General features: G+C 39.0%; 1 protein-coding gene across 1 annotated transcript in view; it reads right to left on the reverse strand.

Moving 5' to 3' along the window:
- Positions 1-23,119, reverse strand: part of COL15A1 (collagen type XV alpha 1 chain) — a 125,688-nt gene that overhangs the window by 34,945 nt on the left and 67,624 nt on the right. The window contains exons 17-22 of the mRNA XM_057379049.1: positions 19,329-19,397; positions 16,844-16,888; positions 14,404-14,439; positions 11,605-11,667; positions 11,024-11,059; positions 10,847-10,930 (exon numbers count right to left, since the gene is read on the reverse strand). Of these exons, the coding sequence (XP_057235032.1) occupies positions 10,847-10,930; positions 11,024-11,059; positions 11,605-11,667; positions 14,404-14,439; positions 16,844-16,888; positions 19,329-19,397 (333 nt within the window). The remainder of the gene's footprint in view (positions 1-10,846; positions 10,931-11,023; positions 11,060-11,604; positions 11,668-14,403; positions 14,440-16,843; positions 16,889-19,328; positions 19,398-23,119) is intronic.

Raw genomic sequence — 23,119 nt, forward strand, 5'->3', positions numbered from 1 at the left:
TTCAATATATTATCAATAATAGCCTTTTCATATATTGTTATAAGTTTTTACATAGGGTATTAGAAACATACAGTGTACCAGCTGAATGCAATCCAGCCAGCTGGATTAGTATGTAAACACRTAAAAGTCACCAAGAGGCATAAATCAGAAAAAGTTCTAAAGAGAGTASACAAGTAGATGCTACATTGAGGAATAGTAGAGAACACTAATGAAAACTTGGCAGAGGGACAAGTCAGCAAAAAAAAATTGGAAAATAAATACTTAGAGCACTAGAAAAAACTATAAACATCACAAATGTGCATGCCCTGAAGACAAAGGTGAAAAATCCACCACGATGAAGATGTTGGTCTCTCATTAGGAGGAGACCCCCACGATCACCGAATTGAGGATGACACATGTGTACTTGTAAAACTGTGATATAATGCATTTCCATGTCCATATATAGTGGTGGGCGTATGGGGGCCATAGTGACGACAGTAATGTTACTCCATGGTTACTGTATAAATACCTGCCAATTCTAAGCAAAGGCAGGTGAGTTAGGAGGAGAGATCCCCCTCACCTCCAGTGCTACAACAGCCCTGTAATAAACAAATACCTGCTCTATAGACACTGGTCTATGGGGTTTCATTTCTAGGCCTTTTTTGGGCATCAGTTTTGGCGACTAAGCGCGGCAGGACCTCTCTGCCTGGCTGCAAGATCCGTTGGAGCTGGGGACTCTCTTGGCGTGCCCTGAGATTTTCTCAGAGGGACTCCACACTTCACCGGCTCTCTGTGGGGGTAGACAAGGACTGACTGACTGCATAAATTTAAGGTATTTGCAATTTGATTTGTAACATTTTTGGTTTGCTTAAGAAATTCCTGTAAGATGTATGTGACGATGTATGCCAGGCACGTATCACAGGTGAAATTCCTGAAGTTGATACAAGGAGTTTGGAGACTCCTAGGTGGAGGTCAGAAGCCCCTAAAAGAAGTCAGAAGACTTTTTGGTTTGGATTTAGCCTAGTCTCTTTTTGGGTTTGAGTGTTTTATGTGTTGTTTTGTGTGTTTTATATAAAGTCAGTGTTTCTTTCTGCATGTTAACAGCTCTTACTGGGCTGCTGTGTGTTTGCTAGAGGTTTTTGCTGTCTGTGTCTGTGTCTTTATAGCCATTACAGTGTGTGTATCTGCCAAGAACTGGTACAGCTTAGCTAGCAGTTTTAATTTCTGTCCTGTTAGGCTCCACTACTCTATCTCACTCCTTTTACTTATCACACTCCTATGTCTTGTTTTGTTTTTGGAGTACTGTGCAGTTACAGTATCCTCTGGTTATGTGATTCTTGGGTGCATATCTAGTGTCTGAAGTGTAAAAGAAAATATTGGAGTCAGTTGCACCCCTGATATCTGTTGTGCGTTAAGTGTGGTTTGCAGGGATGATGACAGTAAGCTTTGTGTTTTTTTTTCCTATGAAGTGTAACCACCAGCATTTAAGGTTACATTAAAGTAGGTAGTTCTAGTAGTAAAGGAATAGTTAAAAAGAGCCCTTTAGAGTATACTCTCTAGCCCATTAGAAGTAAAGGATAAAGAAATGTTGTTTTGCATGTAGTATAAGACAGAGGTGTTTGAAGTTAGCAARCAGATATGAGGAAGACGCTTGTGAATATTCAAGATTTATAGCCAAAGTATGTGAGGCCAGCRGCACACTCTGACTGCTCCCCGCTTCCAGCTCTAGCAGTAGTAGGGATGAAATAAATAATCCTGGGGAGGGAACAAGTTCAAGGACCCTGATAACAGTGCGGACAAGAACYAAAACAAAAGAAGTTTTGCCTATAGTAGCCCCTCTGAGAGAAGTGATAGTTCCCGAGGGAGACGYTATGCAAGTGRAAGTTCCCTTTTCCRCTAATGATCTGAATGGCTGRAAAGAAAAAGTTAAAAATTATAGAAAAGAGTCCAATAAATTGCTAGAAGATTTGAGTTAGTTGTGAGAAAACAGGACCCTGATTGGGTTGGTAATGATTTGATGTTGTCAGAGCTTRCAGAAACAGAAAAGGAATTGGCAAWAARCAGAGGTGGAGGCAGAAATAAAAGAGCAAAGTAGGCTTAGAAAATGCTATCCTAAAAAGCASTAAATTGGTCAATGATATTCCAAGTGAAGCAGGGAAGGCAGGAGTCTCCCACYGCTTTTGTGGACAGGCTCCGTGCAGCCCTGCATAAGTACATGACCCTAGACCCCTCATCAGACATGGGCAAACAGCAATTAGTTTCTCTAATGTTAGGGCAATCCTGCCCAGACATTAGATTTGAGCTTCAGAAAATAAGAGAGCCTGCAAGCGGGGATCTGGAAGCGTTCATGGGGGAGGCTTGGCGAGCGTACAGTAACAGAAATAAGCATTAATGGTGAAATCTGACTACAGCTATAGTAGCTGTCATGGATCACCATCAGAACGGTGGGAGTGGTTGAGGCAGAGGTGAAACAACAGAGGGGGCTCAAATCAATCACAATCCAAATTGGGACCAAATCAGTGTGCATTCTGTAAAGAGGAGGGACACTAGAAGAACCAGTGTCCTAAACTGGCAAATCAARGGTCGGGGACCTTTATTTCCACTGTGCATAGTGATGAATGATGRRKACTGGCAGACCTTACCCTAGAGGATCAGCYGGCCAAAATGCAGCTAGGGAATGAAAAAGAAGTTGAATTTTTAATCRATACTAGAAACACATTTTCAGTTTTAAATCAAGCCTTGGTACATAAAAGTGAAAAATACATTCAAGTTCAGAGAGCCACGGACCAACCAGAAAATGCTTTCTTTTAAAGCTACTTGAATACAAAATTCAGAAAGAATCTGAGTCAGAGTTCAACACCCCTATACTGCCAGTAAAAAAACAAAAAAACAAAAACAAAACAAAAAATCCTCCACAAAACCCAACAGAACCTGCAGAAAGCACAAGATTTGTGAGTAATCAATGAAATTACTAAAAGCATTCATCTGGTAGTGGCTAATTCTTACACACTACTAACAAAATTATAAGAAGATTTAATTTGGTTTCCAGTCATAGATCTTAAAGATGTTTTCTTTTGCCTACCTATCATAGATGAGAATGATGTGATTTTCGTGTGATTTTTACATTTGAATGGGAAAATCCTAGTATAGGAGAGAAAAGCCAGCTTACCTAGACAGTGTTACCTCAAGGGTTCAAAAACAGCCCCACASTCTTTGAAAACCAATTGGCTAAAAGAATTAAGAGCAATAACAATCACCACCTGGAGAAAGTACACTTCTATAATATGTGAATGACCTGTTCATCGCCACAAAAACTTCTAAAAAATACCTTCAGAAGACAGTTGGCCTTTTAAATTTTCTAGAGCTAAATAGTTATCAAGTGTCTCCACAAAAAGCTCAGTTAGTGCAACAACAGGTGACTCATCTCAAGTACGGGATCTCTGGAAGATAACGATCTCTAGGAATCACACGGAAAGAAGCAATCTACCAAACACCTGAGCCACAAACTGCAAGAGAACTTTGCGCTTTCCTTAGAATGACAAGTTGATGTCAGTTGTGGATACACAATTATGAACTCATTGTGAAACCTCTGTGTGAGCTGCTAAAAGTCTCCAAATTGCTGAAGTGTGGACTCCTGCRGCTGMCAAAGCCTTCAAAGAACTGAAGCATGAGTTTATAAGAGCCCCAGCCCTCAGACTACCTGACATGAGTAAGCCTTTTTGGCTGTTTTCCATGAGAGGCAGGGAACAGCTCTAGGAGTCTTCGCACAGCAGCTGAGCCCTTACAAGAGGGCAGTAGCGAATGTTTCCAAGAAACTGGACACTGTGAGCAGGGGGTGGCTTGCATGCCTCAGGGCACTTGCAGCAGTTATAATAAACATTAAAGAAGTAAAAAAACCTCACTTTAAGACAAAAATGACTGTTCTAGTGTCACACACAAGCAGATGTCCTATAGCAGAAAGGGAATCGCCAACTGTCTCCTTCAAAATTCCTGAAATATGACATTGCCAAGATTGTTAACCCTGCTTCCTTTCTGCAAAGAAAATCAGAAGCTGAACCAGTAGTACACGATTGCCTAGAAACATAGAGACTGCATACTTCAGCTACCCAAATCTGAAAGAAGAACCACTCCCAGATGCCAAAAGGACACAGAAGTCTGGGTATGCTGTGATCACTGTCTCTGAAGTAAAAAAGTCAAATCCATTACCTGCTGGAGCTTCAGCTCAAAAAACAAAGCTGATAGCCCTAACCAATGCATTGGAGCTAAGTAAAGAAAAAAAATCATCAATATTTAGATAGATTCCAAATATGCTTATGSATTGTCCATGCTCATKGTGCAATTTAGAAAGAAAGAAGACTCTTAACAACACCGAAGAAAGTTGTCAAATATGCAACCGATGTCCTCAGACTCCTCGAAGCAGTAAAACTCCCATCACAAGCGGCAGTTATGCATTGCTGGGGGCACTTTAGAAGTAACACTCTCCCTGAAGAAAATAACAAATTTGCAGATTCTAAAGCTAAATTAGCTGCTAAAAAAAAATAGCTCAATTATAATGACTTTGATACCCACTGAAATAGATAKGAGACAACAGGTAAATTATCAACCATCAGATTGCAAATAAGATACAAAATAATAAAAGAAAATTTTTAGAAAATGGATRGAGGCAGTTAGAAGCAAGCCAATTAGTGATACCTAAGAACACTTKGAAATACTATGTGAAATCTAAACATGATAAAACTCACTGAAGAGTAAATCCTCTTTACCAGCATCTCAAAGCATGGATTGCAGGCCCACGTCTGTTAGAGGTTATTAAAGAAGTAACCTCACAATACTTAATCAGTTTAAAGAACAATCCCAATACAACAGTCAAGTTAGAACAAAGATGATTGACAAAGGAATCTTTTCAAGGGATGCACGACAAATAGATTTTTCTGAACTCCCAAGAAAGGGGGGGTTTCCAATATCTATTAGTGCTTACTGGGTAGCCAGAGGCATTCCCTTACAAAACAAAGCTCGAAAAATAATAAAAGTACTGCTMAATAAAATTATCCCTAAGTACTCATGATAAAAGTTTGGCTCAAATAAGTAATCAGTATATCAGTGAGTATTTAAAAGCAATAAAAAACCAGTTGCATCAGAAATTCAATATTGTGTTTAAGAATCAACCTAAGCAACCAGATCACAAATCGCATGCCATTAATCCTAGTAACTGAGTATATGTAAAGAATTTTTCAAGTAATCCTCTACAAGGCAGTTCACGTCAAAAAGAGACCTACCCAGACCCACTATACCTGGGTCAAGAAATCTCCTGTCAAGCATTGGGCTGCAATGCCTATTGATGCTGAAAGACTGAAACTAAAGCTCAATCRTAAAATATAAACCTCTTCTAGTGCTTCTTTGTTTTATAGCCAGTTACTGTGATTTTTGATACTAATAATTATGTAGCTTTGCTTGAATCCATYGCTAACCATACTACAATAAGGGATTGCTAGTTATGCAAAGAAGTACAACAATTACGCTGGCTGTTGCTGGGAGTACCCTCTAGCAACTAGACTAAGTTAAGCCCATATTCCCTGTATGAACATAAGAACCAATGTGAGAAGCCAGGTTCCCCTATGGGAACACCTCCTTTTCAGTTAACACTTGTTAATCAATCTGTTATATATACAGAAGTAAAATTTACAAAACCTAATCTTAGCTATTTTAACAATACCAACAATTAGACTAAGATTGTCCCCCTACCATGGGTCTGGTCCAATAAATCTTTGCTTGTCCACTCAAAACAATAGAATAACTATTTGTATGCCAGACATACAATTACAGCACAAACAAGAAAAGTTTACACACTAGTGAATACTAGTTGCTGTACTTAGGTAGATCAATTGAGGCAAATAACCACAGACATACGTACAATCTGACAACATGCACAAGTGCTTCATGAAGTGACAAAAAAGGACACTTCTTAGACAAACAACCTTTGAAAAACACATCYTGGCTCCCAAATTTTAATTAGCTGAAATAACTATTTACAAGRATTTTATTTTTAAGACTAATCATCCTCTGTACATGTGTAATCACTCAATATATTCTGTAGTAATGCAAACAAACAACAATTTCATATGATAATTTAAAGAGTTAGCAGTTAAAAAATAAATTAGAGAAGAAAACATATTTTCAGAAATAAGTGTTAATACCACCTTATGAGGTTGTGAAAGAATACACAAAAAAATAAAGAAAGGGGGGAATGATACCTATAGTTTTTGTCAAAGTGCTTATGAAGCCTATTGATTGAAATCTTTCTATAACTTTTTTATACATTATCAATATAAGAATGTAATAACTTTTTTTCACATTATTAATATACAATGTAATAGCTTTCAATATATTATCAATAATAGCCTTTTCATATATTGTTATAAGTTTTTACATAGGGTATTAGAAACATACAGTGTACCAGCTGAATGCAATCCAACCAGCTGGATTAGTACGTAAACACATAAAAGTTGCCAAGGGGCATAAATCAGAAAAAGTTCTAAAGAAAGTAGACAAGTAGATGCTATATTGAGGAGCAGTAGAGAACACTAATGAAAACTTGGCAGAGGGACAAGACAGTCAGCAAAAAAAATAGAAAATACTTAGAAGACTAGAAAAAACTATAAACATCACAAATGCCCTGAAGACAAAAGTAAAAAGTCCACCATGATGAAGATGATAGTCTCTCATCAGGAGGAGACCCCCATCACCACCGAATTGAGGATGACACATGCGTACTTGTAAAACTGTGATATCATGTATTTCCGTGCCCATATATAGTGGTGGGCGTAGTGACGATGGTAGTATTACACCATGTTTACWGTATAAATACCTGCCAATTCTAAGCGAAGGCAGGTGAGTTAGGAGGAGAGATCCCCCTCACCTCCAGAGCTACACCAGCACTGCAATAAAGAAATACCTGCTCTATAGACACCAGCCTATTAGGTTTTATTTCTAAACCATTTTCAGGCATCAGAGGTCATGTTGCATGATTCATACAGCTAAAGCTTGTTGCTTTTACTGGGCGCTTCTTCCCTCTCCCTGTCCTCATGTTCTACAAAAAACACTGCAAAAATTGTCAAGTAAAAGTAGAATTTAAATCCTACAGGCAGTACTCCATCTCCCATACTGCATGAACTTTGATGCACTCTTCAAGGGTAGTACAATGACCTTGGTCCCACTCTATTTCCAGTTCTATATGGTCCAGCAAAAGAACAGGACATGGGCTGCTACTTTAAGGACAGYAATAAAGGAGTCCTGCTGCCACAAYTGTTCTGCTCTATGTACAACYGGTGGCAGGAATCCAGAAGCCCTGGGTTTACATGGTCTTTTCATTGTGGAATCACTCAGTGTTCCTTGATTTTGGGCTCAATCCAAACTATATTGAAGTCAGTGAAGAAAATCCCAAAAGATTTTGTTTAGTATCAGGCACATTGTATATTTTATACATACAGTTGATCTGCAAATGGAAATTGTGTTTGGAAGTCAAAAAACTGTACATAAGGCTGAAGAAGATTTGAAAACAAAAGGTAGAAGAGTGATGATTAGAGAAAAAGATTGCACTCTTCACAACCTCCTCCAGGTGTATAGACATTTATCTTTGGGTTTGGTTGTACAAAAAGCTTTAACAACAGCAATTCAGCAGAGTAACTCTTCAACACATTGAATTAGTTCAGAAAGTGCTGACTACAAAATTAAGGACAATACTATTTTCCATAATTTTTTCACTGTTAGGTTTTGGTATGATTGCTTGGGTTGGTTTCTAAGTAAACTTTCAGCTTTGCATCCRAATGAATATGACCTCATTAGAATTACAGAAAGAACAGAGGCAGCAAAACCTTTTGACATTTGATTTACACCCTCAACTTTAACCTTTCTTCATAACTTTTGTTTCCTGTAGCTAAACTATGGGTGAATAATGTCAGCCAAATAGAAATCTTTTGAAGTTCTTAATTTAAATCCAGCTACATTTCTCTATTCAAAATTACTTCTGTGCTATACCCAAAAGAATTTGTGTGATTAAAATCATAGCAACAAATACTATGGTTTTCTGGTTATTATGATTTCATTCATGAAAATGCACTGAGTATAAGAGACTATGCTCCTAAAGAGTGAAAGAGCTGATATAGGATGAGAAATATTGATTTTAGGGGTTTGGAATATCAAGCAGCAGCAAATCAAGGGACACTGTTTTTTAAAATGGGACTGGTAAAAACAGACATCCTGATCAATCCCAGGAGGCAACAGCAGAGGCAGTAAGGAAGGGAAACGTCTGAAGACCCACAGTGCTGGTAGGAACTGCAGAAACCTGTAAATGGATACAGTCCACTGCAGACCTCAGTTTTACCCTACCACACATTTTCATGGTATGAGGAGTGGTTCCTGAGAGAACYGAATCCCCTCCATTCACACAGGGACAAGGTTAAATGAGGAGGAAGCCAAGGTCCACTTTTCAGTGCAGTTCAATCAATGTGCTATTGGCCAGACACTGTTGAGGCCTGGCCCTGAGCCACAGCTCTGCACATCAGGTCTAAATATTTCAACAGTGCTGAAACCCCACTGACTCTTTATTGCTTTTATTTTGGTGAACAAGAATAAAGTCTGTTTAGCTGTAGCCATACAGCCTTTCTTAAGAAAACTTCCTTATCACTCTGAGGGATCAGTCCATTCAAGTTCTGCAGCCCCAGTAGTACTGTCCTTGGCTACACAACAGTTAAATGAATGAACTGAATGACCCTGACCTGGGTGGTRATCTCTCTAACTGCCCCATGGTTCACTCAGATCACTGATCTCTGCTGCTCTGCCCACATCAAGCCAATATCCACATTACAGCAGCTGGCAGTGTTGTTTATTTTAGTTCTGCAATGCCAACTGCAATTGAAAGCTCTGCTTGCAATAGTTCTTTTCCATATTTGAAGCTTACTACAAAAGATGAGAGACTGGATAATTAAATGTAAATGTCTATTCCAGCAAATGTATTGCAGGCAAATGTCCTGCTCTTACACAAATATTTGTGAGATAGGAAGAATTCAATTCAGTACATAGTGATGGGTGCTTCCACACACGCTTAATTAACTGTATCAAATTCAGTACACCCAGTCCTCAGAGAAATCTGCTGATTAACAAYACAGAGGTTTTGAAGCACATGAGGACAGAAGTACCTCCCCAGAAGACCTATTCTTCAAATGGATATAAAGCCACACATATTATGCCCCCAATGTTTTAAGAGAGCTTACTTCTAAAAACTGAAAGTGCTTAGAGAAGGAAATGGGTTTCTGTATGGATCTGTAATATACATAATGCAATACAGTTTCTGCAGGCTCTATATATTTCTGTGGTACATAGTAGAAGTGGTTCGTACAGGGGGTCTGGAGGATTCAGAGGATACACTTTAGGCTTCTTCAGACATAGCTACATGTTAGACAGATGTGTGGACTGTGACTATCACATGCAGGGAGTCATGCAGCCTTCAGCAAACAAGTTCATGTCAGCTTCAATAATCTTTCTACATTTCTTATACATACTGTCCTCCTTACGAGGCTCTCACAGTGATTTTTCAAGTATAAATAAGCTATGTAGCAACCATGGAGAGTCATTATTACTGTAAACAGAGCTGTTTAGTCACTGGTAAGAGTTAAGGCTCCATAGTGGCACCATGGCAGGGCTGTGAGAAAGAACATGAATTTTATATCAGCATTTCTATCACAGCAGTTCCCCAGAAACTCCAACAGAAGTGTAGAGAAGTGTAGAGATGGTGACAGTCCCACTATGAGCAGGACTTTGAACAAGATCTTCAGACAGCCAGCATTTCTGCGAATATAATTCTGTTCATCCAAGACTCAGSATCCAAGATTCTCCTATCCTGCATGGACTCCCAGTAAATTCAGTAAAGAAAAAACAGTTCTGTTGGGATGGGTGGTGGGGCCTACAGGATGCCAATTAATGCTGTATTTACTATCAGTAGCTGAAGCCTCAGTGAAAGCCTAGTTGTTTCAGCCAAAAAAGGTTATATGTAGTTCAGCTTTATGATAATGTTAGGGCTAAGCTCCCCCTCACACAGATTTCTCAGCTGGGCATTTTCTCTTCTTCCAATTACAAAACACTTCTTATCGCATTCCTTGTATGCACATATAACACACTTATATGCATTCCTATGGACAAGTCTGGCTGTTTTAGACACCTCCACCTCTCAGAGGTGAAGTTTCCTGCAGTCCCTCACAGTTCCTCCAGATCTTAATGTCATACCATGCCAACTACTAGGAYTTTTGTTGTCAGCTCCAGATGGGATTCATCCTAATATCCAGCCTTCACTGCTGCTACTAGTACTATTTTTGCAAAGGCTGATGTACACACAGCAAAACTAACTGAAAATATACCTGCATCTAAAACACACTGGAGAGTTTTTATGAGCTTCTAGTATTTTTTACTTTGTAGCTTCCATAACAGGGTCTGAGGTTTGTGTAGTGGACAACTGTCAGGAAACACGTCTGTCCCCCACATACTGCTGTGCCTTGGCTGCTTTGCTTCATTAAATATCCCCAGCTGGGTATTTCTCTGTTGATTTTTAATTCATGTTCACAATCCCTGCAGAATCACCTAAAGCGCTTGTGAGAAGTGCCCAATAGGACCTCATAATCCTTGTAGGTGAGCTCTTTACCCAATTTCTTCCAATCTGATCTTTTCAAAACAAATCCATTTGATAGAGACACATTGAGATTCTTTTGTTTTGAGGAGTAGACTGAATATGAGCGCAGAATTGCCAGTGTGGTGACCACTTGAGCCTTCCTCTTTGTAAAAGGAGTTACAGACCTCAGTGCTTGACATACACACTTACCTCAGGTATTGCTATGACTGGTCCTGGTGGTCCTGGTGGTCCGGGTGGTCCCACAATACTGTTCCCATTCTGTCCTGGTTCACCCTATTTCAAAAGCATTACATGTGGAAAACCCATACACTATGTGCTACGTTTCACATAGATTTTTTGGAAAGAATGAAATCTACACAATCTCACCCGAGGTCCTGGGTCACCCTTCTCCCCTTTTGGACCCTGCAGGTGATAAAAAAACAGAGCATAAGTGATTTAAAAGGGAAAATTATGAAATGTGCTTTCCCTTGCTCCACAATAAGCACAACAGCAAATTGCATGTACAATCAACGATCAATCCCCAGCTCTCCCAAATCACACACGGGGCCAACTGGTTTCAGCTCAGATCTGAGGATTTGATGTTTAAAAGTATTTCCCAGAACTTTTGACAGAGTTCACAGACAACTAGAAGCAAGTAGGCATAAACCATTTAATTAGTTAGGAATTAATTCTGTGAACCTTTCTCTCACTGCACTGAAATCAGCCATCCCTGGCCGTGCTGTCCTCATCAACCACATCAGTTGTGTCCAGGATTTCCCAGGGGACCAGACAAGAGAAGACAGGAAGCTAAACTGTCATCTTTCCAGCATTTTATTCTTAGTGAATAAAGAACCCCAGCTCCTCACASTCTGCTAGCAAGTACTAATAGGGCTCCTACTGATCCTTAAGAGGGACTTTAGGGAGCCGGTGTGTGTTAGGTGATCACAGATTATGATAACCCTACTCACCACTTCTCCGGGATGCCCAGCRATGCCAGGAAAGCCTGGTTTTCCGTCTGTGCCTGGCATCCCCTGCCACAACAAACACACTGTTATTCTTTGTAAACTGCATCCAGTTTGATSCAAGCAGGAGGGACATGGTACAGCTCTGAACAGGCTGGTGGGCAGGTTTGGGGGAGGCTCATTATCTCATTAGTCATCTGCTCTCTCCATTCCTCCTGCTCTTTCCCCTCTCCAGAGCAGGTTTGAGTTTCTTTTTTTCATGCAGCCTCACTTCACTGCTTCCACCCCTGYTTAGCTAGCAAAAGGGTGAATTTTKTTGCTTYCCCCCRAAATACMTTTGATGAGTTATTTCCACCCTTCAGTTAAGTGACTGTCAAGCTGGAGGAAGAGAAGGAATGGAGACAGTGGCATGGGATGTAGACAGGAGTCAGCATGAGGGGAAAAAGCCAGCTCCTGCTGTTGTTTAATACAGGACTCTGTCTGATTGCTGGAACCTGACAGCTGCTCTGTTATATGGGAAAAACAGAAGCAGTAATGATAATGCAGTTTGCCCTGAGAAAAATGGATAAAAGAAAGCTCTAAATTCTTCAAAGAACAGGTAAACAGTGAGCTGCAATTTTTGCATCTGTTTTTCTCTGAGTCATATGAAAGAGCAAAGGAAATGACACAGAGCAGCCTAATGATTCATCTAAAGGACCTATTACCCCTGTTTTGTTTTAACAGTGGGGCTATTTTTTTTGTTTGTTAATTTCGTTGTGTAGTGGGTTTTTTGGGGTGTTTGTTTTGTGGTTTTTTTTTTGTTTGTTTGCTTACTCTGAGATTTTAAAAAATTTGTTTGGGTTTTTTTTTTGCTTTGTGTTTTTGGAAAATACTGTTTGGTTCTAACTTTTTGCTCTGGTTCAAGAAAATATTTTTGGGTTTTAACAGTAGATAGTATTGATGATACTACTTATGATAGTAATTCTCATAAGAGATTTAATGGGCCTACTTCATTAAGAAAGGATATTCTCAYTGCTATTTCTGGTTTTTGTCAATGGTCAGTGAAGCGTGTGGGTCAGGAATAAAGTATGATTTCTGAAGTACCCTATTGTTCATTTTATAGACAAATGCAGGATAGAAGGTCTCTCCAAATGYTAATGGAATTTAGGCAACAAAGCAACTACTGGGATTTTGGTGTCTCCACAGGTAGTCAAAATGGTACTTGGGACGTAAGTGCCTCTCAAGTGCCTGTGGAAAATTGTAAGTATCTATCTGCAGCAAAGGCTATTGGGCAGAGAAAATAACTTTGGACCAAGAGCATTTCCGCAACAGAATGGTGTCATTTCAGGCATGTTGGTACTTGCAGGACAGCTTCCTACAATCACAAATGCTGAATAATTTCTTCTATTAATTTTTCTAACACAAGTTAAATTGGAAGAAAAGATCCAGGATAGGTAARATGTTTTATTGCAACTAATGTATCCTTATTTCTAACTCACATCATMTTTTAAGAATGTAGCTCATTGCTAAAATATAAGAGGACAAAGATCTTTTTTAATCTGAGGATTAAAGAGRTAAATTGGTTATTTTTTAAACAATGATAATCACTCCACTTATACACATATTTCAAAAACATTTATCATATAAAACAATAATAATTGCTAGAAAAAGGATCTCAGAAGAAAGGACATGTAGGTACAACAACAAAGAAAATATTCTATATTCTCAAACTAATTAAGAAGAGTTAAACAACTGTCCTGCGTGTCAATGCATCAGCTTTAATTATCATGCTGACAAATATCTATGTGAAATGACAACACTCAAAATATGTACAGCAGATGGAATTTATGGCAAGTAGAGTCCTGTTACTTTGTTGGTATTTTTTAAAAATAAACAAGCAGATGCTGCTAGAAGATTGTGATAATACTCTTGTAAATACGCAGCTTAAGTGCTTTTATCTTGTTTCCTAGGGCAACTTTTAATTTCAGTGCTGCCCCAAATGCAGGAGAAGGTTAATTTACAATATTTTATTCTATTTTTTATTTTATATTTTATTTTATTATTTTATTTTATTATTTTATTTTATATTTTATTTTATATTTTATTATTTTATTTTATTATTTTATTTTATTATTTTATTTTATTTTATTTTATTTTATTTTATTTTATTTTATTTTATTTTATTTTATTTTATTTTATTTTATTTTATTTTATTTTAAATTTTCATTTTCTGTGAGTCACATCAGCGCTCTCTGCTGGCTAATGCCTGCAAAAGACGCTCAGGTCAGACGGGGACCAGCAACGAGCAGCGCAGCCCCAAGCAGGAGATTTGGTGTGGGTTCCAGGAGGAGTTCAAAGCAGACTAGACGGGGATGAGGACAGACGTGAGCCTCCCTACTGTAGCACAGACCTGTGTCACGGGTGGAGTGCTGCGGTATGGAGTGATAGCTCCCCATCACCATATCAAGGAAGAGGGGGCATGTGGAACTTCGTTTTCTATCTAAGCTTTGCTGATTTTCATTTTTGTTCTAGTGAAAATGTAAAAGGCCTCACAAGATGCCTTCCAAGACACACACCTTTTAGATACAATTTTAGAAGCATTTTWAACTACATTTTAAGTACAAGTCTTAAGCACCAGGTTACCCTTTCTCCTAGTACTCAGAATTCACCAGAGAAAGGGGTTTGTCTTCACAGAGAAGCCATCCTGGGCTCTAATATGCTGACAGAACAAGGAATAGGGATTTTACCCTAAGTGCATTAAGAGATTGAAGGAAACTAAGGAAAGAAACAACTGAGGTTGTAGATCAGGTTAAAAAAAMTTCCCACCTTTGAACCTGGTGGACCAACGTTGCCTCTTTCACCCTGAAACAGAGATACAGAAGGGCTTGAGTATTAAAGTGAGCAGTAATTGCAAAGATTTTAAACATTTGTGCTACTTTCCTTAAAAACAAAGGAATCACATAGAGTAAAATGATTGGTGAAAGCACTGCATATTTTTTGTGAAATGATGGTCGGCGTACATTTGTGGTTTGGTTCTGGGATTTTAACCACCTGGCTGCCACCCACATCTAAAGAGTTTGTGGTCACGACTCATTATTTTTGCTGAGCATCCAACACGCCACAGAACTCCGTGCCTGAACCTGATTTTTATGTCTGAGATCAGCACACAGTAACATTCCCCAGATCTACCAATGTAGCCATGACCTTGTGCCTCCGCAGAGAACTCAGCATCTTCCTTCCAAACAGCCAACTCAGTTCCCTCACACTGCTGCTCTCTCCACCTACCCAGGCACTGCATCAAACCACGAGCGAAATAATGAACGCTGCAATGTTCCACCTTTGGGACTGATTCCACAGGATTTTAGCCCTAAGTAGACATGCTTCCTCAATTTTGTGACAGACAGGGAACATCCAATTTAGTTTATTTCATTGGAGATGATAGAGAATGAATCAACCATTGCCTCAAAAGYTATGTTTATGCCTACTGCTTTTTAGGAGCTCTCATATCCAAGAGTGCATGAAGACTGTAGGCTGTTTTTTAATGAAAACAACTTTTCATAATAATAAAAGTGAAARCAGAATTTGGATCTATGCTTCCTTGCTAGAAAAGGTGAAAAATTGATCTTAGCAGGTCTCTTAACAGCTATAACTAGTTTGGGGTATTTGAAGGGTGAAGAATGCATGAAACAGAAAACTATACCTTCAACTGCTCGTGATGCATTAGCTCTTGGTTTTTGGAAGTGGGTGGTTGTTGTATTTTGCCACTGTTGCCTAGCGAAGTAATTTATAATCATGAAAAGTGGGTGTAAAATTCATCCCCATGAGAATGATAGTGTATTATAACCACTTTATATTAATTTTGCTATTATWACCACTTTATATTAATTTTACCTGGTTTTGTAAGTTGTCAGGCAATAGCATGTTCCTTTCTCTTTTGTTGTATCTTGGGCATTAGTGAGTCAAGACTAAACCAAGGTGAGGGTGAAGTCTCTTGGMTAAGGTTTATGACTAGCTTTTCAGCTCCAACCCAGTTCCTAAATCCTAGGAATTGTGCTACCTCAATTTCTGAAATCTTTGTGAAGCAGCATGTTTTAGAAACAAAATTTCTAGCWAAGGGCAGAGAGTAAGTTCTTAACAAAAAAGTATTTTTGGCATGGAGACTCAGCACCTACTCATGTGTGCAGAGCAGCATCATGTGAGAGCACATCTATTCTTGCCAGTCCATTGTAGCATCACTCRCCAACATATGTTGTGCAAACTGCAATTTTTTCACTCCCAAATGATGTGCTCCAACATTAACAGGAGTAGCCCCCAATGGGGGATCTTTTTTCAGAACTAATAAGCTGAGCTCTACAGACCCTAGACAGAGAGGGCTGGCGAGATCTTTGGTGGCTGTTCTGCTATGAATCAACTGCATGCAATTGATGGCAATTGAGCAGTCAGCTATTAGAGCTGGGGATAAGCTCAGGTGAAAATTTCAGAAGGAGAGGATGGGGACCGGCAGCTCTTACCTTCCATTTCCTCCTCCTTCTATRCTACTGTCATTTCCCAGGGAAATGAAGACTTTGAGTTTCTTTACCCTCATATTTAAGGTGTTGTCATGTTGTGCTATTAACCTGAGTGGTACTCGTGCTTAATGTAGGAATAGGAAAAACCTCTTCCTGTCTAAGGACCCATTCTGTGAATCTGCCCTTTTTTCTAGGATTTTTCACCTCTCCATTTTCTAACTCGTGTGTTGTATAACCAATAGGAGCACCAAAATGGAAAATTCAGTCACTTCTGAGCTCGACTCAAATCCGAAGCAAAGAAGACATCGCTCCCCTCTTTTTCCCCTCCCAGCACCTTCCAGATTGTTTTCCTAACATTTTCTGGGATGAGAAGGCCTCCTCATGCAGAGGGATCAGAGGTCTCCTCATGCATTTCTCTTTGAACAGCATACATGCAACCTCTTAGAAATCAGAATGATGTATAAATGAACAACAAAGAGAAATTGCCAATGTCATAAAAAAATTGAACAAAAATGCCATGGGATGTAATGGCCCAGTTAGTATTTACTCACTACTCTGATTCGATGTGAAATAATTCTAATAATACACATTCTGGGTAGATACCCAGCGCAAATGGGAACAAAATTTGTCCTAACTTAATCAGTTAATGAATATTTAATGAAAGTTGTTATGTTCAGGCAAGTTCTGGGAATACAGAAATAAACAAGTATTAAAAATATATGCCAAAGCAATATAGGCTAACTTTCAAGTGTTTGTACCTTTGGTCCTAATGATCCATGCTGTCCAATTCTTCCTGCAGAACCCTATAAAAATACAWTGAATTTACTGGTAAATCTACATGGCATCTTGTAACAAATTTTCTCAGAAAAAAACCCCTAATTCATAACCACAACAGTTGCAAAGCCAGTGTTGGAGACCTGTAGTATCAACAGATAATAATAAAAGAGAATAATAAAAGGTAAGCATTGTTTAGGGTTGGTCTGATAAATACTGCCTTGCTCCGTATTATCATGAACACTACAGATTTCTGCTTCTTACAAAGACAGTTTTAGTGTTGTCACTGCATATTACACATCCTTTTAGAAAATATTAGAAATAAAGTTGCAAGGGATTGCTTWCAATTGCTCATAATTTATTAGAATTTGCTTTCTTGGATAAAATTAAGATATGYTACCAGTTTAGAGGCAATGCAGCCTGGCTAAGTTTAAAAGCTGCTTTCCAAAATGTTTTTTTTCAAAAGAAATTTGGAAATTCAAATTTCTCTCTTGTCTCTATATGGTAACATCAGCTGCAAAGTACAATTATGACTCCTTGATGATAAAATGGACAACAGTTCGTTATTGATCATTTCAGAAAGTTGAATAGAAGAGGAAAGGAATTCAGTGGAGTGACTGGGTTGTCTTTATCTGGAATATGAAGACACTAATAAATGTTAATGCTAAATAATGAGAAAACACCAATGAAACTTTACACCAATCTCTGGAAGAAATAGAATAGAAACCCTGGAAATGAGAGCTGAGCCATCAGAAAAAGCTAATTAGATACTTCTACTTCAAAACACAATCACTACTTTCTGATTAAAGATTAATAAAATTTTCAACAAATAAAGATCATGCCAATAAATGCAATTTTTTTCCTAGCACTTGTTTTGAGTTGCAGCCCCTTAGAAGCAGATACTCTGCTTTCACCTAAACACCAYTGAGTACTCTGGAACTGCGATAAGGTGTAAATGGCTCATAGTGCAGTACCAGTAAGTAAGTAAAAGCATTTTCATGATTGCAGCAAAATTCATCTTTTTCTTATCTTTTTCTTATCTGCCTTCTTTACTGACTCAAACTTTGCAGAGTAATTAAGCAGCAGCAGGAAAATTTTCTTCAAATGCAACAAGACATTTTTTGAATATTTATAGCTGAGTGACTTGGAAACAATGCTTGTTATAAAATCAAATGTGAGAATAAGGCTGTGACTAAGGCAGGTCAGAACGTGCGGTTTTGGCCCAGGTTTTAGACACCTCCTTCTTTCAGCTGACAAATTCAATGCTTAGTTTTGTAACAGTATTTTTTGTGCCACTTTTTAGTATTTAGGGAAAGACATAAGAGGGAGCAAAGGTCTCTAAGCTATTAAATTGAGTCAGCTATGACTTCAGTGACTCACAGTCACCATACTTTAAACCAACACAGTAAAGAGCTGCTCAAAGTCACTCCTGTCTCCAGTGTTCCGCTGGTTTCTGATGATCYATGGAATCTTAGAAACAGGATTGCACAGGCCTGTGGAGGCCATCTAATCCAATCGCCCCCTTGAAGTAGAACTGTCACCACAATCAAAAGAGGACAGGCATGTCTCTGTCCAGCAAAGCCTTGATGACTTCAAGATTAGATCTCTGGCAACCTCCCTGGGCCCCAGTTCTGCACCAACCTCCTAATGAACAGCCTTCTTCTAAAACTTAGCTTGAACATCTCAAACTGCAAATTGTGACCACTGTTCTTTGTTGCATCATCTGGTACTACAASGAACAGTTTGACTTCATCATATTGGCAGTTGTCCCTCAGAGACTCATAAGTAGCTACGGGATCATGCCTTTGTCTCCTTTTGTTGTCAGACTAAACCACTGGAGCTCCTTCTATTGTTAAGAATGACAATAAAACCAAATGATCTGGTAGGCACCAGTACATTTTATTCCCATATTCCCTACTAGATGATTTAAAWGTCCCACACAAGCAAAAGATCTCCTGAGACACATTGATGGAGAAAAAAGCATCCCTTTGTCTGTGACATTGCTTGCTAACTACTTGGAGCAATTTTTTAATTTAAAAGTGGCATGTGAGGTTACACGTATTTGATTGTCAAACTATAATATTTCAGTTTCATCTTCACATATGCAATTCACCTCCATTTGCAATAAAAAAATTATTAGGGTGAAAGAAGACATAGAGAGCTACATAACATGAAAACCCTTATTTCACCCTTTAATATCTCAAAAATACATTAGAGCAGAATCTAAAAATCATTAGCTAATGASGTTTCAGAGAAATACCATTCAGATTCTTTGGAGGACACAGTTATTGTAGTGACATTCTAGGGCAAGTGAATCCATTTCAGTGTAGTGATTCTTAACCTACAGTTGACTGGGGCTATATGTATCCAAAAAGCAGAAAGGAGGACACTTTTGTTTTGAAAAAACCCAAAACAAAGTAAATAACCCAAAACCAAATTATACTCCTGTCCCCCAAAACATCCACTTACCTTTGGCCCCCTCGATCCTGAAATTCTTGATTCACTTAACAGGTCGATGCTACCTGATCCTTCCATGTCCTAATGGAAGAGAAAAAATGCTACAGAATTTAAGAGTTTATCTTTAAACTGGAAATATACTGAACAGAAATATTTTTATCTCTTCTCTTTAACTCTTTTTTTGAGAAAAATGGATGACATTCTAGAGATCGGGTCTGCTCAAATGTGATAAAAAGTTGGTCTTCCTTACAGAAACCGTTCTCTTTACTTTCTTGCCAACTTGACACCATTGCTCCAGCAATTCAGGCTGAACAGCAGCAGGAAGAAGTGAGACAGTATATATGAAGCTTAWATACATATTAAGCAGTATTTTCCTATTTAGCATTTACCTGCCACCCAGCTATGGAAACACTACTGACTAGTAAGGGCTACAAGAGCTGATTTACAGCAGGCAGAACTTGCAAAGAGTTTGTTAAAAGCAGCAATCACTTTTCCCACATAAAGGTCCTTCCTAATTCTCACAGTTCAGTACTGAAATCCTTTCTAAAATACTGCTGACTGAAACTGAGCAGAAAGGAAAGTTCCACCACCCAACTGTAGAATTAATTATGTTGAGAGAGATCTCAGAGGCTGCCTAGCCCAGCCTCCTGTCTAAAGCAGTGTCACCACTGAATTCCAATCAGGTTGTTTAGGGCTTTGTCCACTCAGACTATGGAATCTTCTAGAAATGAAGGTTTAGTGTTCTCCAGATTAAGCAGGCTCAATTCCCTGAGACCTTCCTTATAAGTTATCTGCTTCGGCCCACTGTCCATTTCCATTTCCCTCTGCTGACTTCAGAAAGAAGTTTCTATGTAGTGGGAGTCCTTGAGAGCAGTCTCTATATTTCCCATAGAGATTTTTACCCATTTAAAAGGAAGCTACACAGAAAGCAGCAAGCTCCCTCCAGCTTTCATTGTTCTCTGACATTACAGATCCATAGCAGAAGCAGGAGCTGTCAGCTCCAAAGCAGCAAAGAATAAAATTGCAGGTTGCCATAAATGCTTGTTTCAGCTCCACTGCCATCCACATTATGTTCCTATCCCTTGGGTTATGCCTACTCTAAACTTGTCAGACTGTGCTGCAAAACATCTGGATGAACCATGCCAGCACTTCACTTGCTCTTAGCTGCAGTTTCAGCTGCAGCTGTGCTGGCTTAATTGTTTCCTTTTCGTGAAAAGGGAAAATCTTAATCTTTCTTTGCTCCACTTCGCTGCTCACAGCCATACAGCCTTCATTTTTAACATCAGCGTCATGTGTTGAATGCTCTCACTTCCCTTTACATGACTAAAATGGCTGAAATACGTTACTTTTGGGATGTGAGAGTTCTCTAAAATTTTAGCAAATTGAATTGGCTTGTGGAAGAATTGATGGATTACTTAGTGTATGTGAAGGGCAGACAGGTGCCCAGAATGTCTGCAGATAGGAGAAGAAACAGGAGCAAAGGAGACTCTTTATCTCCTAGTTACTACAACCCCTTATTTCAGCTGACTGTGTTTAGAGGGCACATAATCCTGGCCTGTTTAGCTTTCTGCCAGTTAGGGACTTGAAATGGCTCAGGTGAGCACAGGTGCTATGCACTCTGGAGATGGTGTCAGAGAAAGTGTGAGACACCAATGAGATGACCTTCAGCTACCACTGAATGATAGCTTAATGCCAAAGGTATGGAAAACATTGCCTGACCTGACTCCACCGAAAAAGGGAAATCTTGTTATTTTGATAATTTCTGCCAAATCCACGAGAGTAAGAGAAGCAGAAGGAACGCACAACTGAAATCAGATCCTTCCTTTTGAGGGACCAAGGTGAGAGTGACCTTTCATGCAACTTCACCTGAGATAGACTGAATGTTATTCAGACTTTCATTCTGCTCCTCCATCAGCTATCAGTGCATCAAACACCAACAAAAAATATCCTTATATTCTCTTTGGCCTGTTTAACCAAATGCTCACTGCTTAGGGTAAAGCACAATATGTGTTTCTCGGTCCTTTCCCTTGACTGCACTGTGCCAGTCTATTTTTCCCTTTAAGAGASAGCTTGATGCTTGCTTTATATAACACATCATCTCTTTTGACATCTGCATGTTTTTAATGGGTTTACCAGGTACCTTCTGCAGCTCAAACTGTTCTTTTGGCAAGCATAAGTGCCAGAAAACACCATGCCATTTGGTTTTTGCACATAGCTGATCTCAGATGCTAACAAGTGCTAACAGCAGTGTTTTGCAGAAACAGCCTTACAGCAATAAACAGACTGCCAACCAAAAGGTAGTGTCACCCTAACAAACTGGCAGACCACGGYGCTGCCTCAACAGATGGCAGGGGTGGGCATCCAAAAGATCAGCTACAGTTGATCAGCTTGTTTAAAGTAGTATTCCTCTCAGGGAAATGACAATGAAGACAATTTTGTTTGTACTATAAAGTTCAAGATGAAGCCAGTCAAGATACTGTTACTGCAGTTAGAGCTCAGATGCTTCTGTGTTTGCATCCATAAAGGTGGAGACTCCCAGTTTTCACTCTCTCCTGCTCATCTGCTAGGTTTCCTCCTCTGACACATGGATATCAAAAGTGGCAGAGTTTGATCCTAAGCACCCATCTGCAGGAGTACTTTTTGGTGACATAATGAGGCCATGCTGTCTTCTACTCAAGTAGTGCAAATGGGGAAAAGTGGAGAATTGTAAGAATGGGCCCTCACAGGTCACAGAAGATGACTGTAAGTCAGAGAAACCATCATTTTGGGCTAAAACTCAGACCAGGCCTGGAATGAAGATGTAACTTGCTAGTGGTMCTTAACTTATTCTGAGACAAGCAGATATTTATCTAAAGAAGACTCTGTACCAGCCTTTGTAATATGTCTGAGACAAGGCAAAGGACTGTATGCTTAGACCTCAGGCTGTTCTTAACAACTCCAGTGCTGGCAGTTAAGAACTTGTGAACTGCTAGAGAGAGCTTTTGCCCATTGAAATTCACTGACATCAGAGAGATTAATGACCAGTAGTGTTTAAAGTACAGTATTATTTAGTCACACATCGGAAAACAAATCCCAACAAGCATTAGTGGTCACRCCTGTGACACCTCAAAGTGTCTACAAAATACAAAGGAGGTGGGGTGGTCACCAAGAGAAATCTGCAAGTAAGCTGGTATCTTTCAAACACCACCACTTGACTGCAGCAGTTCTACTGATGGCCAGTAGTTTTAGTCAAACACTCCTACTTCTCTGATGAGATTGCTCTGAGTTTTTATGCAAACTTTATTATATCCCGTGACATAAAAAAACCCCAAAACCCTCTGGAAAGACTCTCCTGAGGCAAACAGATGAATTAGAATTCAAAAATGCATGGAAAAAAACAGGAAAAAAAACCCCTGTATGACATAAAGGTGAATACTGATATTGACAATTTCTTAATCTCTCYTCACAAAGATGTTAATGCAGCAGCCCTAACTCTTGAACCTGGGTGTTCTTACCTTGCCTTTTTGTACTGCAAAGCCTCTTTCTGYTCCAACATCATCTAAATGAGCAGTTCTCAAATGACATGTAGAACTCATTTTGAGCTTGCCAGATCTCATATTTTAAAGTGATGAAGGTATTTGCAGAAGTAGAAAGAGTAGCATCAGCAATTTTAGATTTTTATTAGAACATTTTTGTTCTAAGTAGAACAGACCATAAGGTCAGAAATGTCCAACATGTGTCTCTGTATCTACAGTCCTTGGCAAATTTCAATCTAGAACTAATTACTCTGCCATCAAATCAGCCTTAAATACCTGTGGAATACA

Source organism: Malurus melanocephalus, unplaced genomic scaffold (assembly GCF_030028575.1).
Source record: "Malurus melanocephalus ecotype Western Australia unplaced genomic scaffold, MMel_1.1 scaffold_383, whole genome shotgun sequence".
NCBI lineage: Eukaryota > Metazoa > Chordata > Aves > Passeriformes > Maluridae > Malurus > Malurus melanocephalus.